The sequence below is a fragment of the Varanus komodoensis genome, unplaced genomic scaffold (assembly GCF_004798865.1).
Source record: "Varanus komodoensis strain SLA01 unplaced genomic scaffold, ASM479886v1 scaffold14_1, whole genome shotgun sequence".
NCBI classification, from domain to species: domain Eukaryota; kingdom Metazoa; phylum Chordata; class Lepidosauria; order Squamata; family Varanidae; genus Varanus; species Varanus komodoensis.
In genome coordinates this window covers 7,038,592-7,052,131 of record NW_025335438.1, presented here as the reverse complement: position 1 = coordinate 7,052,131, position 13,540 = coordinate 7,038,592, and the positions used below count along the sequence as shown (strand labels likewise).

The following is a 13,540-nucleotide window of genomic DNA, read 5'->3' as shown; positions in this document are numbered from 1 at the left end:
ATTGTTTTGGAAAATTTTCATTTCATATTGAAACACTTTCTGATGATCCTAGAGATTGATCTAGTGTGAGATTTTTTTTATTATGTGAGATCTAGAGAGTGATCTAGAGAGTGTGTTTAAGCTTTGTTTATGAATGCAAGTAAAATAAAAACAGATTCCCTTTTAATTTTTTTGTACCAATACATCACAAGGATCTGACCTGAAATAATTGATTAAAGGAATTAAAGCAAACTTGCTGTGATTTAAATTCTGTAGTATGTAAGCATTTATTGAAATATTTGTTTCAATGTAGACATAATTATGGGCTTCCCTTGCATTGTTTAAAACTAAGAAGAAAAAAAGACATTGAATACAGTTGAAATGAATACATTTCAGCAACCTAAAGAAGTATATGATATGTATACAACCACCCATCTACAACTTTGAAACTGCAAGCTTTACCTAATACCATATTTGCAACTTGCACCCTTGCAACTTGCACCCATTCAAAACAAAATGGAACATTTTGCAGGAAAAAAAATAAAGCAATGGCAATGTTTCATCCAACATTACTTGCATTAAAAGATTCTGAGTATCCTAAGGAGTTAAGTTTATTTGAAATCCTGTATTCTGTATTTGTAAACATGATTTTATTTATTCATCTCTGTAAGTTTGATGGTAACTATTAAATGAATGGCTTAATGGACTAGGTAGAGATTCTAGGAATCCAGTTTACCACCTCTGGTTGTCATACAGATTGCTCAATTTTATATTCTCTTATTTTTGAGAACTTTTACTGTTGGATATAGATTACTATTTGGTTGTGGAAACATGTATTTTCATAAATTAAGCATATTGTTATAGTAAATATTATTGCAGTTCATATAAGTTCACAATAAAATTAGCGTTTTTATCTGTTGGTGATTATTATGAGCTGTTGTTGTTAGTCCAAAACTCATTGTTGAATTTGTCCTTTACTTTTCTAGAACATAGAAGCTTCAGATAGGTACATTTATTTATTTATTTATTTATTTATTTATTTATTTATTAAAACATTTTTATGCCGCCCCATTCGCCGAAGCCTCGGGGCGGCTTACAACAATAAATTAAAACATCACAGATAATATATTTATTATTTATACCCTCACCAGTTTTTCCTTTCAAGGAACTCAAGCTGGGTTACATAATTCTCCTTCTCTCACACTTACCTCACAACAACCCTGTGAAGTTGGCTGGGTTGAGTGACTTTGAATGGCCTAATGTCCCCCAGTGATCTCCTTGACTGAGTGGTACATATGATCTCTGATCAGTCTCAGCACCTACTGGTAACCTTTCAGGGTTCATATACATACGAAATCATAGATTAGTAGAATTGGAAGGGGCCAGAGGGCCATCAGGTCCAAACCTCTGCTCAGTGCTGGGCTCCAAGTTAAACCATTCCTCTCAGATGGTTTGCATTATTTACCTTTAAGTTGATGCTTGCAAAATGAAAGGAATATTGAGGGACAAACTTGGGTAGACTGAAAGGGGAAAGCAGAGCTGTTCTGCAACAGAGCAGTAGAATATGTCTGAGAAATCCTAGGAACCAGTGTGTCAGTACAAGGAGTTGACATCTAACCCTGTTCATTTTCCTTTAAATTGGATCAAGGTCTTAAAGATTCAGCAACATTTCCACAGACCTGCGAATGTCCTGGAATGTCTTGGAAACACTGATTTTGCAGAATTCTGTTTGTTATTATTTTTTATACCACCAGATGGCTGATGTGCTCTAGGTGGTTACTTAGTACTTATTATCTGTGTTCTTTTGTTTCAACTGTACACTAGTTCGTAATTGCATAGATGTGCAAATGATGACATCACTTGTTCAGCTTCAATTATATTTTGCACATACTTTTTCAATAAAATCTTGTTAACAGGTACCTCAAATGATTTCAAATTTGGAATATTTCCTGGTATGTCAAGTGATTTCAAGTTTGGATTGTTGCCAGGTACTTCAAATGATTTCAAGTATGGCTTATTACCTGAATCGTGGCCAAAAGAAAACTGGGAAAATGGTAAGTGTAATTAAGTGTTTATGAATGTCTTGTTCATATTTGTGTTTTCTGACTTGTGTCTTCAGCAAGAATATCAACTCTATTCCTTTTTAAATTAATGGAGAGGTATGGCTTTTTGTTATTTGTTTGTAGATCAACTGTGATTGGGTTAGGACATTTAAACATGGGCTTTGGTTTAATTAGTCACCATATCCTCAAAATGGTTAATGCATATTATGGGCACAGTCCCCATTTAGCTATATTTTGAAAACTGTTATAGATGATTTATTTGTGACAACTTTACATTACCTTTCCCAGGGTTTGATTAAAAGAGTGCTCTGTAAATCAGAATAGAGGTTGGACCTCTAAATCTCACATTCACAAATATTCACATGTGCTGCAGTTAACTGTTTATCAACTTAAACACAACATCTTGAAACCTTGGAAAATGAACAGTATTTCATTTACAGTATTTCTTCTTGCTTTATCAAGAACTTCTGTAAATACTTGGTTGACTGGTATATTGCAGACTTATGGACAATAAGAAACTAGAAAGCTTTATTTAAGCCTGTTAACCTAGTTTGTACATTGGAGTGACAGTTCCTGGGTTGTTAAGTATGACATATTTATGCTGCTTCTTTCCATTTTTAATTAACAACACAGGGAAATCTCCTGGGTGGTTGTTGGGTTAATTGTACTGTTTATCATATAAACAACCCAGAGTTCAACTTTCGTATGATGTGAAACATCCCAAACTGTATATTAGCAATTACTTCTGTACAAAATATACATTTAATACATTACTTGTTCACTAGTGCATCTTGTCTTGTGCCTAATCTTTCTATACTAGCTACTAGAAATTTTTTAAGTTAGGCAATGTAGTCCTGTGACTGCTAGACAGTTAATAGAATTTGTTTTAGAGTCCAAACATAGACTTAAGAAACCTGCTAGGACTCCAAACTTGAAGAACCTTCCCCAACTCTCACAGTGGCCCATAAAGAACTGTGCCATCTATGTCTCCAAAGTCCCAAGACTGATCTTGGAAATGAGCTTTTGGCAGCAGGGAGGAGAGAGGAGAAAACAGGCTCTGCCAGCATACAGAATGCTTTTAATCCTCCAAGTTGTGGAAGGTTGTGGGCAACCTCATTGAATTATGCCTTTGGAGATTTGATGGCAGCAGAAAAGGGTTAGCCTATAGATCTCTTGTGTTATAGTGGGAGAGTGAGTTCCTTAAGCCTAGAAATGAAAGTATTTGCTATCAGTAAGAAACCTCATAGGTGGGACTTCCCAGTGCAGGAGCAGTTACCCCATCGGCAGTGCTGGGAAAAGGAAATCCCTCATATTGAAAATGACAAGCATGCAGGAAACAGGGCACTTGTGGCTTCACTTATCTCCAGCAATTTTGTTGTTTACTCCAGAAAATGCTGCTGTGTCAGAGGTTGCTTTCCCTATGGCAGGGGTGGGAAACATCTGATATTTGAGTTTCCTCAAGCTAGTTTTCAGCCTCGCCTCTTCCCCCCTCCCATATGCAGCAGTTGGGCTTTTAAAAACTGAAAGTGAAAAAATACTAAAGAAAGTTCTGAGTGGGCATTCATGAATTTTGTGTGTATGGAGGCAGTGGTGGCTCTGGGGTACTTTCATACTTAAAAAGTACTCAAAGCCCTTCCTTAGGCTACTTGCAGATTATTCCATAAAGATGTTATCTTTTGGTAGGCTTAAGCATGTGCAAAATGCATTTCAGAAGTGTTTTGATTTCTCTTCCATCTCAACAAATGTTTGTACTGTGTACCTGATCCTTATTTCATGTAGTTTGGGCCAGTTAGATTTTGTATCCTTTGTATGTGAGTTTAAAAAACTAGTGCCAATTTTCCATGTTCTATACCAAAGGAAGACAGACTTTAAACTTGGTGGCTCAGCTTTGTTTTGTTAGAAGCTTGAGAGTCAGAGTCTGAGTCAGATCCATATTGATTCGGGAGGGTTCTGTATGCTTCAAATTAAGGATTAGGTCAGTACAACAGCTTTTTATTGCCAGAACTGAACTCACAATCTTTTAGCACCCAAAAATCCATATCTAGTTTTCACTCAAGTTTTCCTCACTAGAGAATCCTAACTACGGAAAAGCAGGGAGCCTTTTAGGTGTTGCTGTTGATTAGCCATTGGGTGCTAGATACCTTTGTAATCTGCCTTGTGCCTACTTGGTTTATACTACTCAGGGAATTCATGAAAGGAAGGGAACATAGAAGGTAATATATAGCCTGGGCTTTTTATGGCTTTTCCAAAACATTAGCTTTGTACAATGAGATTGTAATATTCATACAAATAGAAAAAATATTTGGAAAATACGCTGTATTACTGAACTCATTGTCTTTGGTTTTTAGGTGACTCTTCTTTAATCATGAACAAACTGAAGTGTCCACATTGTAACTATGTAGCCAAATACAGAAGAACACTAAAGAGACACTTGCTCATTCATACCGGAGTGAGATCTTTTAGCTGTGACATTTGTGGAAAGCTGTTTACTCGTAGAGAACATGTAAAGAGACATTCCTTGGTAGGTAACATTTTAATGACTACAGTAGAAAGGAACTTGGTATGTGATAGTTTGTAAATTATCAGAAGGCAGCTCTAGAAAATGACTAAACTGATTTCAGATTTATGCTCATTACAACTTTCACTTTAAAGATCATTTCCTTCTGCAAGCTTATCTGTGACTTAATTTTGGAGCCACATTACAGAGTTAGATAAATAGTTTGACATCTGAATTTACTAATAGAAGATAGCTTGACTAAACAATCAAATAGGTGTATTCACAATGTAGTCCTGTACATCTCTGTTCAGAAGTCCATGTAATATAGTGGGACCTACACCCAGGTAAGTGTATGTAGAATTGCAGCCTCAATAAGTGATACTAAATATGCAGAGGGCTTCATACAAATTACTGTGCTACCTGAATTGAATTTGAATAAGAGCTACATGTCCTAAATTGAGAGATAACTGAAAGGGGATACTTACTTTTCATGGAAAGTGGAGGCTTGATAAATAGGGGATGCAGATCTGAGCTTATATATGCAAAATTCAGTATCATGTATTGTGACTGCAGTATGTATTCTAGTATCTTGGAAGCAGAGCAGTTATGTTTCTAGAGCTCATGGTTTCAGATAGGTTTGGAAGATGGCCCCCAAACGTAAATGATCTACCAAACAAGCAGTTAATTTTCTGCTGTGTTACTTTGCACAGCCTTAAAATCTTAAGGATAGGAATTTCAAACAGGAATATATAAGGCTAAAACACATCTCTATTATATCTCAGTGTTTGCAATGGTCATAAAGACAGTACACTGATTGCTATTTAAACAAAATTGAAATGTCTGAGGGATTCCAGTTCACAGTACTTATGAGCTGTGCTGTATAGACCAAAGGTACATCTAGTTCAGCAATTTGTATGCATAAGCCACTGGTAGGACATAAATGTAAGCCGCCCCGAGGCTTCGGCGAATGGGGCGGCATAAAAATGTTTTAATTAATTAATTAATTAATTAATAAAATGCAATCCAACCTGTAATTCATATTCCCTTAGCAACTGGTATACAGAGGGAGAACATTCTTGATACTGGAGGCAATATATAGCCATCATGACTAGTAACCAAGAGTTAGCAAATCTCCAAAGGACATAGTCTTATATTTGAACTCATACCACAGCTCAGAAACATAGACGGTCCACTTTGTGTCTCCAGCTTGGAGCTTGGGATTTGTTTATTTTATTTACTACTTTTGTATACCACTCACAGCTCTCAAGCTCTCAGAATGGTTTACAACAAAACACATAACAATATAACAGTACAATAATTTGGGGTGTACATGTGAAAGAATGGTCTATAAAAACTGTAAATAAATAATTAAAAATACATAGTTATACAACAAATAATCACAACACTATATAACAATAAAATAGAATCAGAAAAAATAAAATTTATCCAGAGAGGCCATTCCACCATTGCTTGCTCACATCTTATACCTGCTCCTACTATCACAGTGCCCACAGGAAATACAGTGGCATTCTTACTATAATTAAATAAAATCGGGGTAATAAAATCAATAAAAATAATTTGGTAAATAATTAAAATTTACAATTAATATTACGATTATGTCATAATATCCACAAGACAAAAAGATAACCATGTAATAAAATAACAATTAAAATTGGTAACAATTAAAATACAGAGAAAAAAGATTAACTTGGTTCCAAAAAGTGTAAAGGGTTGTCACCAGGTGCACTTCTCCGAGGAATTCCATAATTGGGGCATCACTGGAGAAGGCCCTTCCAATTGCCTCCCTCTTTACCACCTGAAGAGATGGCTCCCAGAGAAGGACTTCCTTCGCTAACCTTAAGGGCTGGGCAGGCACATATGGGAAAAGGCATTCCTTAAGACACCCAGGTTCTAAGCCATTGCATCAAATGTAAGCACCTTAAAGTGGGTCTGAATATCAGTCTAGAAGCCAATGGAGCTGATACAATATGGGTTTTATATGTTCCCACCTGGAGATTCCTGTCAACCACCGGGCAGTTCTATTCTGAACCAGCTGAAGCTTCTTGACCATTTTCAAGGGCAGCCTTATGCAGAGTGTGTTACAATAGTCCAAATGGGAGGTTACCAGTGCGTGGACCCTGATAGGAATACATTTGTGAATTAACTGGAATTGATAGAAAGTGCTCCTGGCCATGAAGCACGCCTGATATTTCAGAGACAGCTCCAGGTTCAGGAGCATACCCAAAACGCCATACCCTATCCTTCGGGGGAGTAGAACCCCATTGAATGATCTCACCCAGTGGTCTTGTTTAGATGTTAAAGAGCATGGGGGAAAGTAGAGAATCCTGCAAGACCCTGTGGTGCAGAGCCATATGCCCCAGAACCACCTTCTGGAAATGGCCAGCCTAGTAGGAGTTGAACCACTGGAGCACAGTGCCCCCAACTCAGTCAGCCTATTCAGAAGATACTGAGGTCAACAGTATCAGAAACCTCTTGAGAGATCTAGAAAAATGAGTCATCCCACATGGCAACCAAGGCAGTTTCTGTGTGAAGCCAGGCCTGAAACTGGACTGAAATGTATCTAGATGGTCAGTTTCCTCCAAGAGTACTAGGAGTTGCACCACAGCCACCTGTTGAGCGCCTTGCCCAAAAAGAGAATGCTGGCAACAGGCCGGTAGTTGTTAACTTCTGGATCTAGGTTCACCTTCTTCAGGAAGGCCTAATCACCACCTCCTTCAAGCACAAGCAGGACCATCCCCTCCCTCAGAGAGGTGTTATCAATTTCCTGGATCCAGGTATGCATTCCCTTCTTAGTTTGAATAAGCCATGAAGGGCAAGGGTTGAGAACACAGGTGGTCAGCCAAATCTTTTCAATCACCTTGTCCACGTCCTCAGACCTCAGTAATCATAACTCATCCAGAAGAATCACACAAAGTGGTGCACTTGGCATCTCTGTTCCCAGGACTACATTCAATGTGGAATCCAGTCTGCAACAAATCTGAGTGAATTTTATTTTCAAAGAGCTTAGTAAACTTGTCACAGTGGGTCTCTGAGGGTTCCACCATCTCCATCTTGGAGCCAGATTTTAGAAAGCCCCAGACCAGCTTTGCCGTGTGGGATTGTTAGGATGTGCTGCTAGCGGAGAAGAAAGACTTCTTTGCTGCCTTCAGCACCACAGCATAGGCATGATAGTGGATTCTAAGCTATGCTCAGTCAGATTCAGTGCAGATTTTCTCCACCTGCACTCTTATCTGACTTCCCACTCGCCTCATTGCTTACACCTCAGCAGTGTACCAAGGATCACACAGACTATGAATGGGAAGAGCAAACTTAGGTGCTATGCAAACTTAGGTGCTATTGAGTCAATCGCCCAGGTCATTTTGCATTCCACAGGGTGACCTGGGTGTTGACAGGTGTATCAACCATGTCAGATGGAAAATCCCCCAGAGCCCTTTGGAAACCATCTGGATCCATCACACTCTGGGTCAGGCCTCTAAGAGCTCCTCCGTGCAGGCAGGCAGGCAGGCAGACTGGTCATGCATCTAAATCTCGGTAGAAAGTGTTCTGACCATGACAAAGGGGTAAGTGTTATTTCTCCCCTGCCCCCTTCCAGATCACCTTTCTACCTAGTCAAGAAAACCAGGTCTAGAGTATGAACTAACTAACTAACTTTATTTATTTATTTAGAATTTTTGTATGCCGTCCCATCGCATAGCCTCGGGGTGGCTTACATAAAATAAACAAACACCATACAAATAATACAAATAAAATCCAGATTCACCCTGGCTCCAAATTAAAACCTATAGATGATATTAAAAGTTATTAAAATATTGTTTAAATAAAAAGGTCTTAGCCTGGCGCCGAAAAACAAATAACGACGGCGCCAGGCGGACCTCTCTGGGGAGCACATTCCATAGGCGGGGCGCCACTGCAGAAAAAGCCCTCCTCTGGGTACTTTGCCTCCTAATGTCTTTCACAGAGGGTTCCCGGAGGAGGGCCTCTGCTGCCGATCTCAGGGGGCGGGAGGGCAAATATGAAAGAAGGCATTCCTTTACACACTTTCACACTTTTTCATGTGTGATTTGGATGGATGAATCCACTCAGTGTGAATGTAAGTGTGAATCCAACCTGATAGTTTGCATTGCTTTCTGGTTTTCAGGGAAGCCTTGGGTTTATTTCAAAGGGAATTCAAAGGGAATTATTTAATTCTTATAATAACATTAGGTTGTATCCAATCAAAGCTTTTTACACTTATATCCCTTTGAATTTAGTGCGGACTAAATTCAGGTGATTTAATTTAGATACAAACCACCATGTTTTGCTAATTACCCTTGTATTTCCGAAAAGTTTTGACTTAAGTTTTACATTTCTGTAAATTGAGGTGTTGAACATTTTCACCCCATTGGACAAAGTCAGTTTCAAAGAAGCTTTCAGACAACACATTCCAATGATAGGTGGCACCTAAGTCAAAATGAGTGGGGCCAGACAGCAAAGAGCATGGCAAAAATAGCAGTCTGTTTTAACATAAGGTTTCAAATAGTAGTAGTAGTAGTAGTATGTACACCTTAGGTGACCCATTTGAATCTTTAGAATGGGGAAACAACATACACAAGTCAGGAAATGAATGGTGCATGGGTAAAGAAGGTAGAGATAGAGGAAGGGGAAACAAAACATAGAAGAATCATGAAGAGAGAAATTGAGACTAAGCAGTTGAATTGCCTCACAGGCCTCAAGTTCAATATCCCTTCTCTAAATCATGGTCCAAAAATTCCGTGTAGCTCAAAATACATTAAGAAAGTCTGGTCCATGTAAGGGATGAAAGGCAAGAACTTAGTATTGGTGTGCTTTTTGTGAAATGCAACATTCTGGACTTGACACAGTAATTTCAGTTTCATGCTTTCAAAGAATTCATACAGTATCTTAACTTTTCTAACTATGCCTTGGATTAATAGCAGTAGTTAAAACAAATTTATTAACGGTACAATGCTATGCATGTTTAGACATTTAAAGACATCCTAAATTTCGCAGTATGTCCTAGCCAGCATAGCTGGGTGTGGAGCGATTGTGGGAGTTGTGGACTTTTTTTGAGTCTAAACAGAATTGTGTCTGTGATTTATATGGAAAATATTCATTTATCGACACTATCTTCTCTTAATGCAGGTTCACAAAAAGGATAAAAAGTACAAATGTATGGTGTGTAAGAAGATTTTCATGTTAGCAGCCAGTGTTGGGATAAGACATGGATCTCGACGTTATGGTGTTTGTGTTGACTGTGCAGATAAATCTCAACCAGGAGGGCAAGAGGGAGTTGACCAGGTTCAGGACACAGATTTTCCTAGAGATGAAGAGTTTGAAGAAAATGAAGTAGGGGAGGCTGATGAAGAACTGCCTGATGACGTGGAAGAACAGAATGACCAGACTCGATGGGATGAATCCGGGGAAGTCTGTGTGCCTTTAGAAGACTGACGGGGCTTGATCTTTTAGATGCTTTATTGAGATGTCATATGGAAGTGACCATCTTGGATTTTTGGACTGAAAGCTTGGAAAATATGGTACAGGCTGGATAGAAGTTATGTTGCTGTGAAAATTGTAGGGTCAAAGCCTTATAGCAAAAAAGGATTATTAATTTTTTAAAGATATTTGCACAGGACTGTACAGCATACAGCCATTTGGTTGAATTATAGAGTCCTCACATCTACAGTCAATTATCAAAAGAAAATGTATTTTTATTATTTATAGGATATAGCTATCTGGGTCCTAACCTGGCATAGTAATAACTGTGCTTGGGTTAGACATTCATGCGTTAACATGAATGAAGCAAACTGCAATCTTTGGAGATGGCTCCCTTGATTCCAATCATAGTTTGTGAACAAATGTGGCTAATTTGAGCTAGTGGCTCATGTTTCCTGAAAGGGGACTTGGCCACATCTCCCTTGCCTTTCCCTCAATGGTTTAAATATCTTAAAACGTCTTGATGACCTGGATCCAAATCACTTAGTTTTGTCAGGATGTGATTTAGCTGACAAGTCCTGGAGAACTTAATCATTGATATTTAATTTACTGACTTTCCAGGTTTGATATCTTGAGTTTGCAAAAAGCTACTACTTTTTCACCAAATAGACAATAATGACTTAAAACTACAAGGAGGATTGTGATTGGAATGAAAGTAATTTTCTCCTTGTCACTTAAAGAACTTTATATTAGACACTTTTTGGCATGGCTGCCCATGTTTTAATTTATGTTTTGTTAGCACTATTCCTATTGGCTATCATTTTTTATTCACTACTGTATACCTCAGTCCATCACAAAGCTTAGAGTTCTAGAATCTGAGGAGGAGTGTAATAGAAATAAATGTAATTGGCTTTTCTTTTTTGTTTTGTTTAAATAGTTTAACCCAATTTGTCTGCTTTTGTCTAGTTTTGTTATGTGAAAAATTAGACAAGGCTGTCTTCCCCCCCTTTTTTGTGCCCCATTGCTCTTCATTAAAGTGAACATAAAATGAACCTTTGCTTCTCTCCTATTTTGGGGGTTCTTTTATATACCAAACAAACTACATTTAACCTGGCAGCTTAATTTGCTGGAACTTTTTTAAAGATTTGTTGGTATAACCGCTAGAGCTATTTATCCCCAATGCTCTTTGCTTCTGTTTTTGGATGAGATGTTGAAACTTGAATTTTTGTAGCCATAAATCTTTTCTAAACTTGTTATATTGTACCAATGATTTCAGGCCTTTTTTCTGAGGGAAGGGAGGGTATTGCACCTTTTTATGCTTAGAATTCTCAGCTTCATCTAGCCTTGAATGTAAGTGAGCTACATGAACGTTAGACACTGCATTCAATATATTACTATGTCACAATGAATAAATATGCACAGCATTTACCATAACACATAGCTAGGCCAGTGTGATAGTACTGTAATATAAGTTGAGGGGTCACCATATTTGAGTTTGTTAACTTTAAAATGAGTATATTTTCCTATTTTATATCTGAGAACTAAATTATGGTAGTTGTGTGGTAAACTTAATTGCTTTGACAGATAGAATCTTAATGGTGCTCCATCTGATCAAAGTATGATATTATATATAAATATATTTAAAGAGACAGCTTTATTATCCCTTATTTCAGTACAACAATGGATTGTTAGAAACTGTTCCTGCAGGATGAAACAGAGATTGAATTATATGGGTATTAAATTGTATAACCTTTTCTATCCAAATCCTTCATTGGTAGATTCCACATCACTGTAAACCTGACAGATGGATAGTTTTTTTGGTTTTGCTTTTAAAAAAATGAATACATCTTATTCTCGTTCTAGACTGATGTGTAATTCTGGTGGGGTCCAAAGTAGAAAATAGTGGGCAAAGATAATATGAATGGGAAGTATTTTAAACGTTAAGTAAATGTTTTGCTCTGTGAATATGTAAGTTATAGTATAAAGATTCTTTCATCCCATTTATTCCCCTTAAAATAGTTTACAATTGGTAGATCATATATATATGAGAGAGAGAGAATTCCACCTAAATCTGCTTTATTAGAACATACTACTCGCTTAAAGCTTAAACTGGACCTGGCTTTACATTCTTAATGTATTTTACTTATTCTCTTGAAACCGAATCTCCTTTTGCTACTTAAATCATTTATGTATATCTGGTAAATTATGACCAAATTTGTTGTTAGATTGCATACAGTAAATTGAAATATACACTTGGTACACTACAGAATTGTTGTGCTTTTTGTTCGGATTACATCATTTTGGACAAAATTATAATAGACACATTCAAACATCCTGTTGACCTTGGATTGAATAATAATGATTTTTGTACCTCTTTGGTCAAACTTGATTTTTTAAAAGAAACTAGTATGTATCAAATGTTGTATTCTGGTGGTTGTTGCTTGTTTTAAAACATGCTGCCTGCAAGTTTTATTAGGGCTGTTTAATTAGAGTAGGCACTTGACTCTTTAGTAGCTGAGACCTCTTTACTAGTTATTCTGTAGACTTCTATTTTTTAAATACAAAGGGTGGAATCCAATTAAATTATGGCATGGATAGAACTGCTTCCATCAGCAGAACTATTGGGGAGAGGCACAATTCCTCTCTGTAATTCCTCATGTACCCTCAAAGTCTGTTCTAGAGATCTCTCAGAGCAAATTTTGGGGACTGTAGAGTGAGGAAGAGAAAGTCTAGTTAGGAGTGGATTTCTGTTCATGCAATATAGGATGCTCCAAGGCAGCAATTATTTTCATACACAACAGCTATTTTTAAGCAAGTCAAGTTTAATTTTAAAGTTGCTTTCTAGAAATTGGTAGTACATTATTTTTGCACCAGATGGGGTATAGAACATATCCTCCAAATACTTCTGGTTTTTAAAGGCGTACATTGAAACATCTTACTTAGTAGTTGCCAAGCAAAACAACTTTCAAGTCATATCTCACTTTTTTGGGTAAGTTTTCCTTGAAAGCCTGACTATGCTCATGCGTTCACAATTCATTAATAAATTCCATTCACAGTTCATTAATAAATTCCCCCCACCCACCCGAGAAGGTGAAGAAAACTCCTAAGGATACTAAATAGTAGGTATCTTTATCCATGTGCTGCTTGTGCTACAGAAAGAGCAGTGTAGACCCAATTATGAAAGCAGCTTGGCTAAAGCATACCTTCTGTTTTTCCTTTATTGCTCCTGTAAGATTGCACTTGCCACATATCAAAGGCTTGATTAAAGCTCACCATCCTCTGTTTTTCTAGAAAATGAAACCTTTTTTTTTGAAAAGTAAACATTTTGATAACACAGATTTATTTATAGTGAAGGAAATGCCCCCAGCAAACTGGGATTTTGTACAAAATTAGTGCACCGCATCAGTTGCAGGTCCTCTTTTCCTTGACTCTCAGATTTTTCTGGGAGCAGGCTGTGAGATGAATTTCCCGTTACTGTTAACCTATCAGCTGTTACCTCTTTGCTGAGGTATTCAGTATAGAACCAAAATAAATGGGGGGGGGGTGTTGA

General features: G+C 37.4%; 1 protein-coding gene across 2 annotated transcripts in view; it reads left to right on the top strand.

Moving 5' to 3' along the window:
* ZBTB10 (zinc finger and BTB domain containing 10) overlaps positions 1-12,254 on the top strand; it is a 44,019-nt gene extending 31,765 nt beyond the window's left edge. The window contains exons 3-5 of one of the 2 annotated variants that reach the window (XM_044423789.1): positions 1,968-2,033; positions 4,391-4,563; positions 9,700-12,254. In XM_044423789.1, coding sequence (XP_044279724.1) covers positions 1,968-2,033; positions 4,391-4,563; positions 9,700-10,005 — 545 coding nt within the window. In that variant the 3' untranslated portion in view covers positions 10,006-12,254. Of the gene's footprint in view, positions 1-1,895; positions 2,034-4,390; positions 4,564-9,699 lie in introns of both variants that reach the window. The other variant, XM_044423788.1, reaches the window with a different exon arrangement.
* Positions 12,255-13,540: the final 1,286 nt, after the last annotated feature.